This window comes from Corvus hawaiiensis, chromosome 2 (genome assembly GCF_020740725.1).
Source record: "Corvus hawaiiensis isolate bCorHaw1 chromosome 2, bCorHaw1.pri.cur, whole genome shotgun sequence".
Taxonomy (NCBI): Eukaryota; Metazoa; Chordata; class Aves; order Passeriformes; family Corvidae; genus Corvus; species Corvus hawaiiensis.
The window spans coordinates 92,989,577-93,009,806 of NC_063214.1; the positions used below are offsets into that span (position 1 = coordinate 92,989,577).

At 42.6% G+C, this 20,230-nt stretch overlaps 1 protein-coding gene across 1 annotated transcript; it reads left to right on the forward strand.

Moving 5' to 3' along the window:
* The first annotated feature begins 4,932 nt into the window (after positions 1-4,932).
* On the forward strand, positions 4,933-18,892 carry IL1R2 (interleukin 1 receptor type 2). Its single transcript, XM_048326048.1, has 9 exons — positions 4,933-5,037; positions 6,594-6,724; positions 6,822-7,080; positions 9,229-9,403; positions 10,784-10,958; positions 12,032-12,097; positions 13,357-13,492; positions 15,427-15,572; positions 16,873-18,892. The coding sequence occupies exons 2-9, from the start codon at positions 6,646-6,648 to the stop codon at positions 16,998-17,000; spliced, it is 1,164 nt and encodes a 387-aa protein (XP_048182005.1). The 5' UTR covers positions 4,933-5,037; positions 6,594-6,645; the 3' UTR covers positions 17,001-18,892.
* Positions 18,893-20,230: the final 1,338 nt, after the last annotated feature.

Below are 20,230 nucleotides of genomic sequence, written 5' to 3' on the forward strand. Positions count from 1 at the left end.
TGTCATCTGTTTTTCTCTTTGCCTCTGAAATCCCTGTTTGCTGGGTTGGCTGCTCCAGCCAAGCACCATAACTGGTTTAGAAATTTTCTATTGTCCCTGTTGTTCTGGCTCATGTAACTCTATATGACTTCATGGTCTTCAACTGGACACAGTTTCTCCTCTATCTGCTGTTACCGTGGGCTTTTTGTAATCACTGCCGTGTTTTTAAATCCCTCAACACCTCTCACATGAAAGACCACAGAACACATTATGTTGTTTCATATATATTATAAAGACTGATCATGATTGCAAGCAAACACTATGATTTTGGAACTCGTGGAAAGAAAAAAGCCACTCAGCAGTCTTAGGTTTGCTTTTTTCTTAGCATGTCCTAATGCCCCTACTGACTCACTGCCTGTGGTCTGAGAAGGTGCCAAAGTTGTGGGAAATGTCTGCTTGCTGTTCTTCTTGGCATCCCTGGCTCCCAGGCAGCCTCACCTCCCAGCCCTGACATGGTGAGTGACCCTGTGGTCACTCACTGTGCAGCCTTGCCTGGAGCCCTGCACTAAGGCATGGTAGGTGCTGTGTGCTGTGGGCTTGCTCCATCCATGCAGGGGGGATGGCTGGTAGCTTGGGGAAGAAGCAGGAACCTCAGCGTGGTGGTAGCAAGTTGGGGGTTGGTCTCTTCTCCCAGGTAACAAGTGACAGCACAAGAGGAAATGGCCTCAAGTTGTACCAGGGAAGGTTTAGACTAGATATTGGGAAAAATTTCTTTGCTGAAAGGATGCACAGGCTTTGGAATATGCTGCCCAGGGAAATGCTGAAATCACCATCCCTGGAAGTGTTTAAAAGGCATGTGAATATGGTACTTGGGGATGTGGTTTAGTGATTAACATGGTGGTGCTGCGTTAATGGTTGGACTTCATAATCTTAGAGGTTTTTTTCTGAACTGAATGGTTCTGTGAATGGCCCAGATTAGAAAGATATAAGGGCGGCAATGTTGGGGCCCTGCAATGATCCCCTTGGCATGCCTTTTCCATCCCCAGTGTCCCTGGAGCCCTAGGCACTTTTACTCTCTGATCCCTAACCCTAACCATATCCCTGAACACAATTCAGCACATCTATGCACCATTTTATCCATAAGAGAATGAAGAACAGTAAAAGATTTTTTTTTTTACTTTTATTGTCATTTGAAAGATGCACTAGGATGCACTGATGTTTAGACTGTCACTATTTAGCAGTTTAGATTATCCTCTTCAGTTTATAGGGAGAGCAATATCACTTTACTACTTTCAACAAACTCAGCTTTGCAACAGCACTCCATCACTGCTTTTCCACATAGCATCACATATTAAGTAGGCTGTGCCTAGGGATTGTTTTCTACCTTAAATAAAATCCAGAAAACGCCACTTTTTCAGAAATAATTTCTTTATTTCACCAGTCTATGGCTGTGTGTCTGTGCACAGAGACTCTGGGCCTCTCTAGATGTTACTTTGTCCCTTCCACCCTGTTGATTTTTACACTGAGGGTGTCCTCCTCCCTGGCCCTTCCAGCTCTTGAGAGTATAATTATTTTTCACAGTTTGCCTGCTTTCTGTTGCAGTGGAAGGGTCTTTTGAAATTCCAGGAACTTGTAGTGGTGAGGAAATCTGTAACCCAGCCATTGCTGCTCTGGCCAAACTAGCACTCCCTCATGACAAAGTGGATCCCTTGGCACATCACCTCCTGTTTCTCCCACTTAGTCATATACAACTGGGGTATGTCAGCACTTACTCTGCTGTCTAAGCATGCAAATTCCTGTATTCTTGGAGTCTGTTGTGCATTGTGCTAATCCCTCTGTTTAGTCTTTCTCTTTCTGTCACGGTTATTTGGTGATTCTCAGAGTTGGAGAGCTCCTTTTCTTCCCTTTCCTTTTCTGTTCTCCTCAAGACCCCATCTGGAAACTCTGCACAAGGGTATTACAAATTATTAAAACCAGGTTTGCTCATATCAATAAGCCATATAACATGTGCTGGTGCAATAGTTGTGGTTTACTTTGCATCTGCTTGCCAGTCAGCTTTCACCATTCAATATTTCTTAATGCCTCGTTACCTTATTCTTATGTGAACCAGAGAAATTTTCTTCAGTTTTTAATTGCATGAAGTTTGCTTAGCCAAACTGGATAACAGAATAAATAACAAAGTCCAAGGGACTGCAGTTCTTGGATGCCAAACATCATCAGCCACAGAGCCACTGGAACAGGGTGAGTTCCTCCAGGAGAAACAGCAGAATCTGGGAGCTGCTGTAAGAAGCAGGCACATTAGCAGTCCCTTGTAGAAAAGGTGTAATCCCCATTCCATGATGCCTGAATTTCCATTTCCCCTTCCATTGACTAGGGATAATGAACAGACACCTTGTTTGTGGAGGCCTTTTGAAAGTCTGTGTTGCAAGGACCTTCCAGAACACTAGATATTTCTCAATATTTTGATTATTTTATTGGGATGTCCAAGGACAGCAAAATCCACCCAAGTGAGGCAAGGCACTGCATGTAGCCCTGGTGTGGGAAATATCTATCTAGTGAGATGAGCAACGAATGAGACATATGGGGAATAGTCTGGTCTCCAAGTTAGGAATTTCACAGCTATGCTCCAACATCTCGAGCTGTATAAATGAATCATCAGCACAGCGAAACCACAGAATGACACCAGCTTCCCTAAGAGAGTACCTCTATATATATAGCTGCTAGACTTGCACATTTCTGTTTATAAATTACTCAGTGATAGCTAACCGCATAACGACATGGCCTTCTCAGCAGAAATCTACTAAAAAGAAGTCAAATTCTTGTTCTATCTTTCATTTCTTCCTGAGTTATTTGAAACCAGACTTTTGCACCTCCAGAGAAACAATTTAAGCTCAAGGTCCTCATACCGCTGCATGTGATCAAGATATTTTCTGGACAAAAAGACAGCCAGGGCAGAACTCTTCTGAAGAAAGCTGTTTAAAAGTGTTTATCCTTGTTAGATGTATCTGAGGATGTTATTCTATCTGGGAGCTGGAGTCCCTCACTTGATTTCCCTCTTCTAAATAAGTGAAGGCCAAAATTGCCACAATTCATAACCATTTTCTTATTCCTCGTCATGAACCTGTGTCATGGGTTAGCAAGCATAGTCCTGGAAGTGATGTTCTTGCAAAGGGGTGCTTACAGCTTCCTCTGTGACCTGACAGAACCTATCAACTGGCCAGTTTGAATATGGACAATTCTTTAAGCCACTTAAAGTTGTGACCGTCTCTGTGATGCACACTTAAGAATAGAAACCACCCCCCCCAGCTCTGTCTCGTTTCCGGTGCTGGGACAGGTGGCTGCGGGCCCCGTGTCGGGGCCAGCGAGCCCGTCCAGGCCCTGCTTGGGCCAGGCTGGGCTGGGCCATGGCCATCCTGGAGCCGATGGGCCCTGTTCCACCCGCGGAACCCCCCCACAGCCCTGCTGTGGGCAGCCGGAGTGGCTTAGCTCCCCCTCTCCAGCGCGGCCAAGATTCAACTGAAGCTGCACCACTGTCGGCAAAGGATCATGTGACCAACAGTGATAAGCTTCATTCCAACTGCAAGGCCTGGGTGAGATTAACCCTTTTAGTGCTGTGAAGAGCTGAAAACCTGAGGGAGAAGAAAGAGGAAATGCTTCAAGCTGAAATTCTGTTGTAAAGCTATGATGCATCAGAGTACCCATTGTAATTTCATGAAGGCATGGGGGGTGGAGCGTTCAACTTGTACTTGTGAGCAAAAGCACCTGCACTGAGATAGGCAGATGTTGAAGCAGCTGTAATTTAATGAGAAGTTTGAACAGGGAGAGATGGAGGTGACGAGGACTTTTGCTCCAAATAGAAAAGGAGAAAACCTCAGTTCCTAGAGATGCTCCCAGAGATAGTCCTAGAGATGAAGATGAGGAGGACCCTTTGCTCCCAGGGAAGGAGAAGGGCCTCTGCTCTTAGAGATGAAATGCTCCCAGAGATGGGTGAAGAGAACTTTTGTTTCTGAACGGCTCAACCTTAAAATTACACCCCAGTAGCTCAAGATTGGACCCTCGAAAGCAATCGTGGGAAGGGACTCACATGCGAGCAGAGAACCAACCCGGGCGGCTGTCTCGTTGTGATAATGTTTTCATAGCATGGGCAAGAGATACTCCTCTTCCTAAATGGACTGAACAAGGTTATTATGGAAGTGATAAACAGACTGAACATCTCACGGGTTGTCTTTTTACTTTGTCACTGGGAGAAGGGAGAAAGGGGGGGGGCAGAGGAGAAGTGTTCTGAAGGTGTGGTATGATTTTTTTTTTCTTCTTTTAGGTCTGTTAATAAACTTCTTTATATTCTTTCAAGTTTGGTGCCTGCTTTGTGGTTCTCCTAATTCTTATCTCGCAGAAGGTAAACAGTAATGAGTATTTTGGACCAAACCACTACAACCTGGAAACCAAGCTGTTATTTCTTTATATCCCATTGCAAGAGAGCCTTAATGTAGGCTGTCACACTAAAATGGATGTTAGGAGAGGAAAGGGGAATCAGCACATTTGTGTTTCACCAGCGATCTGGGAAATCACAGATTTATGTTGTCCATGAAGAGCTGGCTAAACCACAAAATGTGAAGATTGAGATTATTTGGCTGCTGTGCAATTATTCAGCTGCTGACTATGCTGCAGTACACCTTTTGTTACCCATGAGAATTTTTTTACTTGAGGTACTTGAGGCAGTGTGTGAAATAGTCATGTGAAGACATGAGTGTATGCAAGCTCCATTCGTCAGAAAAGGGGAAAATTAGTCATATATTTAGCAGTCATTTCCCCTTTCTTTGGGAAATCCAAACACATATTTTCTCTCTGTCTCTGCCTCTGTTTCTCTCATCCTCACTCTACGGAAGGGAAGAAAGTTGTGTCTAAAATGTTATTTGGTTTTGACACAAATCTGATTGGGCAATGAGAGACAAATTTCCGCTGTGGGTTGAGCTAAACCCTATATAAGGTCCTCACTAGGAATTTTCAGTCTGATAGCTTCTTTGAGAAGCTCATGGCTGAAAGACTACAGAAACACAGGTAAGTGAAGCTGATCGAAATTTGGGAATGAAAACTTTCTCTAAACCCTCAAATGGTGTAAGGTTCATGGAGTTTGTGAGTTACTAAACCAAAGGGACCAGAAAGCTATGAACAGAATAACCAAGTGTTTTTGTCAGGCAAAGGATCTGAAGAGAGAGAAACTCACCTTTTACAGGGTATTGATATGAACCATGGGACTTGTTAATGCCACTAGCACCTGGTTCAAGTGTAGCTGAGAGAGGCTAGAGCTCCATACTGATTCCCTGGAAACCCATGCTGATCTAAGAGCAGGGGAGATGACCCATGGTTATGAAACAGTATTATTGAGCAAGAAGTCGGTTTTGTGGTGCTGTAGAGATGACAACAAGCTGAAAATAGTTTATTGTAGTCAATGTCAGATATCAGATAAATATAGCTACTGGAACAGGAAGAAATTTGGATTAAAACCATTATGTAAGTATGAACATGATGGGATACACAAGAGATACTCAAAGGTGTATACCTGTGAATATGGCTTTATGTTGTTATATTGGTAGAAATATTTATTTTTGCTTTTGGTTTTGATTTGAAGTAGTTGTCCAGTCATTTAATATTTGTCATAGTTTTAAGCTAATGTTAAATGCATGCAGTTTCAATTTCTGTATGTAAAATGGAAATAGTGCAACGTATCATGTGGATATGTGTACTGTATTGCTCATAATTTCCTTACATAGAACATAAACTAGTGCCTCTATCCAGCATGTTTTATATATTTTTGCCCAAGGCACACTGAGGTAAAGCATAATTCATCAACTGAGTAGCAGGAGCTGAGGCCTCCTGGCAGAGCAGAAGCATTTAGTGGTGTACACAGACACTGCCATGCCCATGCCAGGCCCATACAGATGACACCTGATGAATGACTGGCAGCGGAGAATTTAATTTTCCCTTTGTGCCAACCTATGTGATTTTCAGGACAGGTTGTTCGGGTTTTCCTTATCTTTTTTTTTCAAAACAGATGGTAGTAGTGTCCATGCTGAAAACTTACTTGTGCACCACCAGCAAGATGGGTATACATGCCATGGGAGTCCATGTTTTTTGTCCCAAGAGAAACATTTGTTGTAGACAAGAAAGTTTGGCTCTGCTTGTAGCAGGGAGTTTTCCTGTAGTCTGATTCACACTAGCTGGCCTACTGTGTCTCTGTGTTCACCCAAGCTATTACACTGCAGCTCACTCAAAGAAGCTGACCTGTGCTTCAGTCACATTGCAAAATAAGCAGAGCTAGATTTTTCCACCTGTAGCTGCTGGTCTGAAAAGCTGTGGGGACAGCAGCATCTTGTGGTATGCTCTTTTCATCTCCTCAAGTGAAAGGGAAGGGCCAGAAATGGTATGTGTGTGCCAAGCCAGATGTTCTGGTTCCACAGTTCAGCCCCCATAAACTAAGGATGAAGACAGCTTTCTGCTCACTGAGGATGAACCAAAGCTCCCCAGGTCTGGAGCGAGAAAAATAGCAGTTAACTCTCTAGATAACATTGAGTATTTTCATTATATCTTCTATCTTGTAATAAACTTCCTTGTAGGTTTCAAAACACTTTCCTTTGACCCCCTCCTTCTGATTTTCCGTGGAAAAAAATGCGTGGGCTCTTCTTTGTCCTAGTGACATGCACAGCAGGTGCCTCTGCTTTCAGACTCCAGCAAGTCAAAACCACGGGTAAGTGCATATTTGTCTTTTTTCCTTCTGTTTCCCTCACCCTTCTTTTTAATATTCCTGTCTGACAGTAATGTAAAAATATCTCTAATTTATATAGAAAACTGCCCAGATCGCACCGTGTTTTTCAAACACTACTATGAACTGCATGGAGAACCTGTGGTTCTGAAATGCCCTTCTCCCAGATACAAACATTTGGATTTCTCTGCCTTGACCCCTAATGTCACATGGTATAAAAATGGTTCAAACCCCATGATACCAGGAAGAGATGAAGATTCAAGAATCTGGGCAAAAGGAGATGCACTCTGGTTTTTACCAGTGATGCTAGAAGACTCGGGAGTGTATATCTGCACAAAAAGGTAGGTATTTAAAAGAAAATCTAGTTCACTAACAAAGTGGCTATGTCTAAATGCATTACCTTGATTTTAAACTCCAGTTATATTCAGAGCATTTCTGGATAACATAATTTCCTTGCTGACCTTGTTAGACAGAAAGAATGTGGGAAGTCAGGACCCTTAGAGTGCGCTGTATGTTTCCTGTAGCTACCTCTACTGAAATCTGGATAAATTTTGACACATGGTTGCCATTTTGGCTGCAATCTCATAGGAGAATAGTGTATGGAGAGTTTGCTCTGGTTACCTCTGAGCCAGTCAGTGCTATAGCAAGTGAGGCACGCTGCAGGCAGGGGGTGTTGCTGAGCGCAAATACCCTTGTTGCACCTCAGACTGCCTTATGAAACACATATATGGCATTGCGGCTCTGCAGTGGCTTTCCTCTTCCCTCTTCCTATCCCCGGTCTTCACTTTTCTTCTGCGTCATGTTTTAAACCAGAATTTGATTGACTTGGTATTGTCAATAAGACTTTTCATGAGACCCAGTGTATATTTACTAGACTGGTACCAGATTTGTGGTGTTGCAATGAGTTGAGACTTCAGTCATGGCTCTTTTCAGCCCTATTGGTCATTTTTTTTCTGAGTGTTTACAATCTGACAGCCCACTGTACCACGTCAAAAGAGGTGCCAGGGTCTGGATTTGTAGAGGACTGAGGAAGGCAAAAACTCCCATCACCCTTAGAGCCTGAACTTCAGAAGATATTCCAGGTCCCTGTCCCTTGCCATCTCCTGCAGCCAGGCAGCCTCTCAGTACCTCTGGCACCTTGCTCTGGAGAACGTATCTCCACATCCCTGAAGCTGCTTGTGGAGAGCACGGTCTCCTTGCTTGCAAGGCACACCTTGTTAGTGATGCATGTCAGCAGTAGAAGAGGCGGACAAGTTGAGAAATCATGCTCAGTGTATCAGGTTGGCCTTTCCCCACATGTCTTAGCAGCAATTTCAGTTGTGGAGCAGAAGAGAAGACACTGACAGTGAGGCCCAAACAGCAAAAGGTTCCAAATACTGTTCTAGAGCAGAGTAGTTGCCTGGGATGTTCAAGAGTGTTTTTTAATCCTCTTTTCAGACTATTCTGCCTCACTTTGTCAATATATAACACTATGGCAGTGTTACTGAGAGATCTAGTAAAATGCCGGGAAGCATATTTGGAAAAGACATGCAAGAGCCAAGTAGGTAATTTCATTGCTAGCGTTATTATAGGATTAATAAAGTGCAAGCAAATTGCATTTCCTCTGCAAATTATCCCACAGGGAAGCCAGCAGATTTTTTTATCAGCTGTGTAAAATGAAGGTAGTGGTAAACTATCACAGATCTCTGCTTCTGTGTTCTGTGGAGCAAATATTTTGGATTTGGGCATCTGGCCTGTATGTGACAGATGGCCACAGTGCCCTGGCAGTAGTCTCAGTCTGTCTGCTTGCAGCCCACAGCTGCTGTCCTGGAGGTAGCAGCCCGGCTCCCCTGGCTTTGCTGTCCCCTTCAAGGATCAGGCACTGCCCTGAGTAGAGGCATCTCCAAAACAGGCTTCCAGAGGTTGTAAAGGATATAATTTAAGCACCTATCTCTCCTGGTTCAGTCTTCATTGGGAGTGGAATTGTCACTTGGGGCCAGAAAAAAATGTTGAATATTGCAAACCTTTCAAAGCCAGAATGCCTTCTTTGCTACACAAAATGATACGTACTCACACAAGTGTCTATGGTTGTGCAACAGTAACTGCAGGTGTATTTTAATACATGCTTTAAGCTTTTTATTTCATTATTAGCATTTTCACAGTCAAAACCTCTTCCAAGGAAATGATGGAAGGTTCATGACACACCTGCTATTGTTCAGGTGAACATGTTCCCCCTCCCCACAAAGTTAAAATCATGCTGCAGCCTAAAGGTGCACAGGAAACTTGTACTAAAAAGAAAAGGAAAGCCTAAAGGTCTGAGGCAGATGTGTCAGCAACATGTTTAGATTGTGCCAAAAGAACAGTACCAGCGATTTTCCAGCATCCCTCCTGGTATGATCTCAGTCTTGGTCTATGTTAAGGAGGGAAATGGAGCCAGGAGGAAACGAAGGGTGTCATTTGAGTTCCCCTCATCACTCTTGGGGGCTCACCTCTCCCTGCTCTGTCTGCAGGAACTCCTCCTACTGCGCCGAGGTCTCCATCCACCTCACAGTTGTGGAGAAAACAGCTGCTCAGGAGATTGCCTATCCCCAGGTCCTCTTCACTTTCACCTCTGGAAAAATCGTTTGTCCTGACCTGTGGGATTTTACACCCAATAGGACAAGCCTGGAGCTCAAGTGGTACAAGGTAGAACTTTCACTTCCTCTTTGTGCATAGCCTCATCCCAACTTGGCACATAAATCTCCACTTCACATTTCTCCTGAACATCATGTTCTTAGTCATGAGCACAGTGTAATATACTGGGAATTTTGGGGCAGATGTTTGCATTTTAAGAAAAGTTCTCTGGGGTACACTCAGCATGGGGTGAAGTGTTCCACATGTTTTCTGCTCTCACAGGCTGTGCAACTGTTTTTAAGGTTAAATTACTTACCCAACTCCAGGGTTTGCCGCCTGATAACAGTCTTCTTCTCTTTGGCTCTGTGCTTCTTTTTATGGCACTTCTAGTGAATCCCATAAAGTAGGACCTCCCAGGGATGCTTCCTCCATGTTCAGGTGAGGTAGCTTTCATTAATCAACTGGAATACAGCATTTGGAAATACTGGATGAATTGCACAATGCTTGGAGTGTTCTCTTGCCTAACTGGCCAGTTTGCTGCTTTTCAAGTAGGCAAGCCTGGTTTTGCCTCTAAGATCAAATACAACATCCTCAGCTGTTCAGTGTCACACTGGAGAGCAGGGGATTCTTCTTACGTTTCCAAAACACCTCAGTGTAGCTTTTATTTACAGTCCCCTATGATCACACACTCTGCCTTGTGCAGCTGTAGCCTTCCCACAGGATGCAATATACAGGCTGTGCCTAGGCTGTGATCTGTACCATACCAGCAAAATGTTGCTGCTCAGGACTCCCTTCAGAAGTGGGAACATAACCCACCTTATCTAAGCAAAAGGCTGCTCCCCTCAATGTGGTTCTTGTTACAAATGTAAGAAAGAGCTACCCTGCCTTCATGAGGAAGGAACATAATTTCTCCTAGCAGGGCTCCAAACCTTGTATGAGAAGAGCCTTAGGGATACAGAGCAGGATTTTCTAACAGTTTATGAGATCTATAGGATAAGTAACAGTTACGTGAAATCCTACATGATCACAAGTATTTTTCTTCAAACAACATCTTAGAATATTACTCTTTTGAGGTCATGTATGGAAAGTGATAACATTTTGAAAACCTCCATGGGTGATGAAATCTTGGGTGATTGCTCTTCAGATGACTCAGGGAAGAGCTTGTTATATGTTTTCCATCTTAAAATATGCACTTTATTGAAGAGCTATGCACACACATTATATATAGATTAAAATAGCAATTCTTCACACTTCATATAGTGCCATGACGCATTTTAGAGATGGATACACATTCAGAGAACTTGTGCTTTGGTGGGAAAGCAGAACTGCTCAGATTTCCCAGTGATAAGTGAACTTCTAGTAAGAGAGAGACAGGGATAATCTGTCTGGGAGTTATACGGGGTGTAACCATAGCTATCTGAGTCATAACACCAGTTTCTGTCCTTTCTCCAGGATGCTCTGCCTTTGGAAGATGACAACGAAAGATTTGTCATTCTGAAAGGTTCGGCTTCTCTGATCATGACATCTGTGCTACCAACAGACGCTGGGTATTACACCTGCAAGATGTCATTTCCATTTGAAGGTGTGGCATACGAAATCACCAGGACAATTCAACTGGAGACTGTTGGTAAATATAGTATCAGATGATCAGAGGGATGGAACATCTCTCATACAAGGAAAGGCTGAGACAATTGTGTTTGTTCAGCCTGGAGAAGAGAAGGCTTCAGTGTGACCGAATTGTGGCATACCAGTACCTGAAGGGGGCTTACGAGAAAAATGGAGAGGGACTTCTTACAAGAGCATGAAGTGACAGGACAAGGGAGAATGGCTTCAAGCTGAAAGAAGGCAGGTTGAGATTAGCTATTAGGAGGAAGTTTTCTCCTGTGAGAGTAGTGAGGCACTTGCACAGGTTCCCCAGAGAAGTTGTGGATGCCCCCCCATCCCTGGAAGCATTCAAGGCTAGGCTGGATGGGGATTTGAGCAACCTGGTCTAGTGGAAGGTGTCCCTGCCCATGGCAGGAGGATCAGAACTAGGTGGTCTTAAAGGTTCCTTCCAACCTAAACCATTCTGTGGTTCTGTGATTCAATGACTGACATATTAAAATGTTACAGCACATAAGAAATCCTCTTCTTTGCTGACAAAACTCTTGAGAGGAGCTCGTGCTCAGCCTCTCAGCCGTGCCAAGGGAAGGGTGACACTGTGAGTGCTTGTCCTGGCCCTGATGGGGCTCCCACAGCACCCCTGGCAGGGTGGGGGTCCCTCCTGCAAGTACCTGTGTTTGTTAACCCGAATAATTTATGCCTCGGGGGCAGGAGGGGGTGTGTCACTGCCAAGGGCTTCAGAGGGGTTCGGAGATAAAGCATTTCGCGGTGGCTCCGGGCGGAGACAAGCCGCTGTTTCGCAGAGGGGGCCCGGGGGGGCCGGGGCGCTGCTGCGCAGAGCGGCCGGCAGAGGGCGGCCGTGCCGCGAATTCCTCGTGTGCATCCCTGAGGATCGGGATGGGAGCGGCGCCCTGCCCGTCCCCGCAGCCGCGCGGCTCGGCTCGGAACGGGAATATCTGTTTGCCAGGGGCTTTAGCAATCAAATCCTTTCCTGGGAGACACCCTGGGTGTTGGGTGAAGTGGCATGTTTCTAGTTCTGGGGCCATGCTCACATTTTCTCTTGCCTTAGCACTGACTCTGTTCTCTTTCTCTGCCAAGAACAAGAGAAGAGAACTACCCCGATAATTGTGTATCCAGCGCAAAAGACAATATCAGCTGCTCTTGGTAAGGCCCAACATTATTTTTGGAAACATTTAGTTAGAGAAAAATTAGAGCAGGTCCTGTTACGGTGTAATTTTTTGGCTTAAATTTTTACAGGTTTTTTTATCTCAATTATATTAGTTGAGGGTCAGTGCTAGAGTATTTTTTTGCTTTTTAATGTCTACAACCAGATGCTATCTTCCAGGTAAGAGAAGCTGCAGAACTGCTGTCAATTTTAGCCCGTTACCATGCAATAAAAGCATATTTGCACCATCAGCTCAGCTGTCCAGAGTTCTCACTTCACTAAGAGCTTTTCTTTTTCGTATTTCCTGAAATTGGTTTAGGTTGTCGTGTAGCTTTGAACAAGCCATCTAGCTCTTTTGAAAGGAGACTTTTTTCATTCCTTTTTGCTGTTTGAACTAGACAGTTGTTAGTTAGCAAGTACCTTGATAGGATCTCAATTTTTCTTTGAAGATTATATGATGGCAACAAATTTCTGTTGTATTCCTTCTTCTCAGAAAATGCCAGTTACATTTTACACTAGACATTTTAATCTGGGTACTATACACACAGCTACGTCCTATGATGTTGTTAGTTTTCTCTGCCACTTTTCTCTCCATCAGTGTAGGCCAAAGAGTTGGGTTGTTTTTTTTTTTTTTTTTTTTTTTTTTCTATCTGCCTCTGTGTGGTGTTTTATGTTCCTTTTATCACTACCTGCACAGGTATAATAATAACAACATTATTTCCATTATTGAGCCCTGTGTTTTCCATATCATATAGACACCAGTCTGGAGTCTCCTTATCCCAGTGTTACAGTAATTATAGCAAAGTTTCAGAATTTTTGCAAAATCACTTTATCCGTGGAGGTCCCACCTTGAGCTGAATGTCCTCACCCACAGCATCTCTGTGTGAAGCTGTGCAGCTGGTTAATGCAGTTGCTCCAGAGGGGTAAATCACACAGTGCCCTTTGGACTGCAGTACGTCAGAAAGGGCAAGGCCACAGGGACACAGCTTTGCCTCTAGGGAATGCGTTTAGTGCAAGAGTTGCTAACTGTTGCAATAGGGAAATTATTTGGTTAGCAGCAGGGAAGTACTGCCAAACCGAGGGGTCTTGCTGCCAAGGAGTAGGGGATCAAAAGCAGTTTGGAGATTAACTTCAGTTATGGAAGAAGTGGTTCTTGATGTTTGTGGGGTCTCTCACTGGAGTTGTTGGTTTTCACCAAAAGGAAGAGTAGTTCTTCATATGTATCCAAATTGTTTTTCAATCTTCCTTTTTTTGACAGGCTCCAAGATGACTCTCCCGTGCAAAGTGTTTGTTGGGCTGAGCAGCCATTTCCAAACTGATGTGGAATGGCTGGCAAATGACACCAGAGTTGACGTGGTTTATAAACAAAGCAGAGTTACAGAGGGAGAACGACAGTAAGTCTGGCTGAAAGTGCTTCCTTGTGCTTATTGTTTCAACCTGCAGTGCTGCAGGGGCTCTTGGTGCAGCTGAGTGCCAGGTAATGAAATGGGAAATGGACAGATCTGAAGTGAAGGTGAGAGCTGAGAAAAAGAAAGGGCAGACAAGCAAAAAAAACCCAAGCCCAATCTAGTCAGTCAAATAAATTCTTTATCTCTGTTTTTCGTTACATGGTATTTTGCAAATGAGCCAGATTTGAGATTTAAACTCTAAGCACGTTTTCATGAACAACTGAGCTAATGTAAGAGCTGAATGCAGTGGAAAGCAAGGAGACTTGATTTTTCCCAGTGCTTCTCTTATCTCTCTCCTTACCCCATGACAGCAAAGTGGCTACATTCTGTCCCTGACATTCATGAGGTTCTCTGAATACACGAAGACAACAGAAAATTATCTAGTGGTTTGTTGGTTTTTGTTTTTGTTTTTTTTTTAATAACATTGTTTTTCCTTCTAAGCTTGTTCTTTTCCACATTAGTGAGTTAAACTGACTCTCACAGACACCCGCTGAGTGCTAGAATTGATGCCAGAGTAGCACTGAAGGGGATGCTGGTGGGAGGGAGAAACAGGATGTTCCACATCCTCTTGCCCTGATTCATTGTGTCTCCCTGTTTTGAGGAGCCTTCTTTCAGCTGCTTCATAGCTGCATGCTGCCAGGCTTCCCTAGCTGCCTCATAGCTGCGTGCCTCAAGGCTTTTCCCACTAGTTTCTTACAGTTATGGATGTGAGATGGTTTTGGCAATTTGTGGCCACCAGTGCCAGATAACAGCCTGGCCATGGTGCAGCCAGAGGCAACATAGTAACTCAGCTGTATGTCCCGGCCTTTAGGTGTTTTCCCATTCCCTGCAGCAAGACTGAGAAAACTAATTTATAATCTTGTTCATCTGGATAAGTGAAAATGCATTGGACCTGTGGACAGGAACCACAAAATGTGCTGCAGCTATAATCTCTGCAGGCTTTAGAATAGAGCAGCACTTTCTTACTTGGACTTTAAAATTTATTTTTGTTATGCCTATCACTATCATTATTGCTGTTATATATTATCATGCAATTGCACAAGGACAGTGACAGTGACAGCTGAGGTTCCTGCAGGACCCACAGTGTGCGAGACACCCCAATTCTGCTGGAAGCCCTCATTATGGCAGCATGACAAAACAGCTCAAATGCCACTGGGAAAACAAATTCCCTGCAGAAATCTCTGGCAAAGAGCTCCTGAGAGGAGTGCCAGGGAATTCCATTGCTTCTGTGCAATGCAGGCTCGTGATCTGACCATTTAGGAGCAGCTGGACAACTGCTCTGGTAATGACTAAAAGATATCAACGGACAATATTTGACTCCAGCTAGAAAATCACTTGAAAATAGTGGGACTCCTGAAATAATCATGTTGAAATAAGCTGGAAACCTCTTGGACAGCTTCTTGTATTGAGCAATTGGCTTTGAGCACGTGATAGACAGGAATGGTGGTTCAGTTTTCTCAGAGAGTATTTGCAGGGTTATGTTCTCCATATGTCCTCTTCCAGCTGGTCATAAGAATTAACCTCAGGTGGTCAGAGAGAAGGAATTAGGTCCTTGCACAATGCTGTGAAGTGAGCTCAAAGATACACAGAATTCTACTTACCTTTTTTCCCCTCCCTTTTCTTTGTTTTTGCAAGACAAATCCAGATTTTTTTTTTCCTCTGGACTCCAAAAAGTGCAGGATAGGTACTGCCCACGGAGACACAAATAGCACAACTGGGTTACTGAAGACAACAGGTGTCCATGAATGCTGAGGGGCTGGTTCAGAAATGAGCCAATATCCAATGCATTTTCTTGTGATGTGCTGTTAGAAGGGACATATCAAATAGAGGAAAACCATCTTATTAAAATATTTAACTTTAAATCTTTCTTATTCTTCCAGAGAAATTGTAGAAAATGGTGAAAACTTCATTGAAGTACCACTGATTTTTGATTCTGTTGAAGAAGTGGACTTTTACACAGACTTTACCTGTCTGGCTGAGAACAGATATGGATACCAAGTACTGCCAACAAGGGTCAAGCAGGAAGGTAGTTATTTTGACTGCTTATTTTTGATAATTTTTATTATTATTCTAATGCTAAATTATCATCTGATCTGTTTATACTGTCAGAGCTAGTGTTGGGATGAGTTATTTCCTGGGGAAAATCCAGTTGCCTCTTTCACCTTTAGTCTTTGATATAGCCTATTCACAAAACACACCTACTACAGCAGGTCATTTACTGACATTTTATGAAGGGATAAGGATCCATCTGTGCTGGTATATCTGTTTGTTGGATGAGACTTCAATTTAGATACACTTTGTGCAACAATTGTTCCAGTGAGACTACTGGCACACTCTCTTTGCAGCAGGGCCAAATCTCCTCCAGTTCCTCAACAAGCAGGGAATAAAAGGACAATAACAGAATAAATGATTAGAGTGTTCCTTTTCCTCATGCACAGACTTCTGCCAAAATAACAAGAAGTGTAAATTATGATGGGTGTTGTTATTTTGACTCCTAGTGATGGGAAGAGATATCTAAACTCAGTGCAATTAATGTTGCAGTGTGATAAACCATTGGCCAAGAACCAGCTGCATAAACAATGTGAAGCAATGCTAATTGTTTCTTTGCATGACGTTGGTGAATCGCCAAAGTTTGCTCACGCTCTCTTAGAAAGTCACATGAACACTTTCAGCTTCATTATCAGTTATGACTCACTCTAGCACCCTATGATGAGGGATTTGTATTCAGTTTGCTGGATCATGTGCTGCTCTTCTCTTCCATGAGCTACATAGGTATAATGACAGAGGAGGCAATATATATTGGAATAATCCAAAATGGTCTGGATAGACACTGGTGTTGGAAATCAGCCAGATTTGTGAAGAAGTTCTGAGTCTTGGGTCAATCACTGCTAATTTATAAACTGCTCTGTAGGAGAAAGTTATTCACACAACTTGTGGGTGGGCTAAATGTTAAGTACTCCTGCACCACATGGTGCTTGGATTTCCGGCTAGGAATGTCTCTGCTTTTAAGAAACCAAGATAAAAAGGACACAGCTGCTCTGATCAGGTGTTCAGAAAGCTGGGTGTCTGCAAAAGACTGAACCTTAAATTCTCGCCCTCTGTTGTTTTCCAATCCTTCCTCCCATCTTCATGAACACATTTCCCAGAGTGCTCAATCAACAGACCTATTCCTTTCAAAGGTGATAAGCCCTGCTGGAAGGTTAACTTGCAGACATCCTTTTTATTGTGATTTCTCCTCTTCCCACTTGAGCTTAGAGAACTACGCTCCTGGGAGTTTGTTGGGGTTTTTTCTGTTTTTCTAATACTTATTTTGTTTACTTTTCCAGCTGTTGGTCTGTCCTGGTACATTGCAATGATTCCTGTTGCGCTGGCCTGTGTGATCGTGGGAGGGATATACATGCGCAAGTACTGGAAGCGGAGAGCTGATAAAGGATATATAATACCAAAGGTTTAAAATCCACTTGGTTCTCCAACTGCCAATGGAACAAAAAATCACCCTGCCTGTCTTTCATGTCAGACACAGAGAGCATTTCCAACCTGACACAGCACATTCCCAACAGACTGATAATAACAGCTCTTTTCCACTTCTCCAAGTGTTCTATGATCTGATGAAGTTAAGAATATAAGTTTGCATTTTTATGCTGCTCAGATGCAGGAAATCTGGTTCTATTGTTCTGCATCTAGGGTGAAATCTGTAGAATTTTGGAACGCAAAACCATGCTCTGGATATGGGAAGGGTAGGGTAGGGAAAGGGAGGTGCTCTCACATTTTGTAATTCCAATAGATGTACTTTTTTTTTTAAAAAGGAAAATAAATGCCCTAAAATCTAAAAAAGGAAGATAAGGAAGCTTGCTACAGAAGGACTATTTGACACTAGAGTGAAAAAGCAGTTTTCCTATGCAACCAGCATAAATTTATTTTACTTCAGTCTAAAAAGAGCCATTTGTTTTCCTTTTTCCAGAGCCAAATGCAGTTGTCATGGCAACTGTATATCTATGAACTTCTCCATGGAAAAACTAATTTTGTTCACCATTTGGATTACTCTTTGCTTAAATAGACTGTCTCAGAATATCCCTCCCCCAGAGATAACTCCATCTGTATAACAGATAACTGTACACAGAAGAATTCAGTTCTGTTTTATCTACCAATATGTTACTAGGGATTAGTAGGCAGCTGTAACATGTTGTCATCTTTGCCAAGGAAAGAATTGGAGGGATGTTTAAGTGTTTAGAGAGTAATTTGGCTAATAAAAAGTTTTATTCCTGGAAGTGATTGGACATATTGCCAGTAATAATGTATAGTCTCACACTTCTGTGCCTCCAGCCCTTTTGTGACCAGCCTGGTGTAGCTTCCGATTGTGTCCTTTTAATTGCAGTATGCAAATTGCTTACTCATGATGCAAAACACTGCTGGTTAGGTTAACCTAACTGGATTCTAGTCTTGACATAAATCATAAGGGAGCAATAAATAATCAGTGATCATGTTGTACTTTGAGGGTCAGAATGAGTAAAATAACTTGGTTACTTCCTCTTCAAAGAGATACCACTTACGTCAGCTGAGAAATCGTTACATGATGTATAATGTGTATTATCTTCATCTGTATAGGAGGGAAGAGAACCTGCATTAAGGCCTAGATTACTACAGCTCCATAACTGTCACCTCTCACAGACACCAAACATAAAGCTTTTTGTTCATGTGAATAATCCCAGAGGACTTTCAAACTCCATAGGAAAAAAAATTCAGGAAAAACTTTGGCTCCAAAAAACCAAATTGTAACACACTGGAGAAGTGAATGGCTCACATCCATCTGGGAGAGACCATGACCTTATTCCTTTCCACCACCACTTCTAGTTGGCTCTGAGTTTAGCCCAATAAATATCTGGAAGGATTTTAAAGAGTAGGATGTGGCTTGAGTTAAGAAATCTTCACTCTCTTAGCAAGAACATTCATATGTAATGAGATTTAAACCAAAGCCTCCCTTTAAATATTCTAAATGTTTGTTGTGAAGATACAGGCACAGAGATCAGAGCTCTGACGCAGTTTGAGTCAAGGGCATCCAGAGAAAACCACAGGACTCACTGTTTCCAAGTGCAGAATATTAAAGATGATAAGGACTCCATGTATTTTATGGGTAGATGGGAAAAAGGTGGATGGAAGTGAAGAGGTCAGTCCACTTGGATATCGGTTCTTTGAAGGAAGAGAGCTATAGATGAACTGACCAATGTTGGAGGGAATACTGAAGATGTTTTAGGAGCATCAGGAATGCTCATTATTTTCAAACAACTGCTAGTCTGTACCTAGAGAACAAATTAGGTTTGTCAGTAAATGTAATCTTACAAACTGTGATTTGCTCTTTCTTTCCACCTGAATCTTCCAAGACTAGTGTGATCACATAGGTGGCTGTAGGGGCAGGGTTGGATTTCACTAAGTACTGCAAAAGAAGCAGAACTTTTGGTATACAGAGTACTGGTGCCATAAGAAAGTTAAATACCTCAGATCCTTCTCCAAACCAGAGAAGGAGAAAAAAATATGAATGTAAGATAAAAATTAGATATTTAGAGAATTTCTGTTACATACTCAGTGGCATCTTGAATGCAAATGGAAAGTAAAGAAACAAAGGCTTTTCTTTTATGAAGTGATGTTTGCTTCTCTGACTACTAGTATCATAATATTCTGAACATTTTCCTCATAAATAGATGTCTTCAGGCGAGCTACACAGTGTAAGTATTTTACAGGTAGATTTGAACAAGTGACCTACATAATGTAAATGTTTTACACTGATTTGCATCATTATACACAAGGGCAACATGGTTTATCTTAATTTTGAAAATGTTATGTGAAAAAATGGAAAACAAATAAAACCCAAACCAAAATGCTGGTGTGTGAGTTGAGTGGGAAGAAAGATGTGAGATACAAGATGGCTCTTTGAGGGTGGCAGCTCTCTCCCAGACCTGAAGAGAAGTACAGTATTAGGGAACATCAATTCATGTCAAGGATTCAGGGCTCTGCACCACAATGTTTCTCTTTGGAAAGATTACAGATGCAAGGAGGACAAGGTCACCTCGTACCTGGGACTGTGAGTTTATAGCATTTTCCAGAGAGCTAGTCTGTCTGCAATGACTTCAGAGGCACACCTATAGAGGGGAAAAGACTGGTGTACCATGGTCTTGGCATGAGTTAGCATCCAGGACAGGGGCTTCTCATGCAGAAGTTTTTCTCAGGAAACGTGAGTTCAGTTAACAACTCTTTTCTAGTTTAGTCCAGAATATGTGATCTTGATGCCAGCTATCCATCTAAATAGGCAGCATAACTAATGTTTGACCAGTAGCATCTAAAACAAACCTAAACATAATTTGAAGAGCAGCAAATAATTTCACCTGCTTGTTCCCAAATAAAACCCTTAAATAAATATGGGAACAAGTGAAAACAAGGGCTGACCTGCACACAGAGGTGATCTTGGCTGATCAAGACAAGAAAGTTACATTTTTTATTCTAGTAACTGGGGAGGGAAGGCATGCATGCAGGAGGACAAGGACCATGTTGAAATATCATTGCCAGGAATAGTGTTTTAGGTATGAAGAGCTAAATAAAGTGTTTATGATTAATCTGCCTCAATCTGCAAACAAGAGGCCCAGCAGGGCAAAAAAAGTAAAAAATAGTTCTTATGTTTTGGAGCTGAGAACT

Bases quoted from the DNA above. Each gene is read 5' to 3' on its own strand.
- IL1R2 (XM_048326048.1), top strand. From the start codon at position 6,646: ATGCGTGGGCTCTTCTTTGTCCTAGTGACATGCACAGCAGGTGCCTCT. The intron at 12,098-13,356 runs GTAAGGCCCAAC...TTTTTTTGACAG, and splicing joins GACAATATCAGCTGCTCTTG to GCTCCAAGATGACTCTCCCG. The intron at 15,573-16,872 runs GTAGTTATTTTG...TTACTTTTCCAG, and splicing joins AACAAGGGTCAAGCAGGAAG to CTGTTGGTCTGTCCTGGTAC.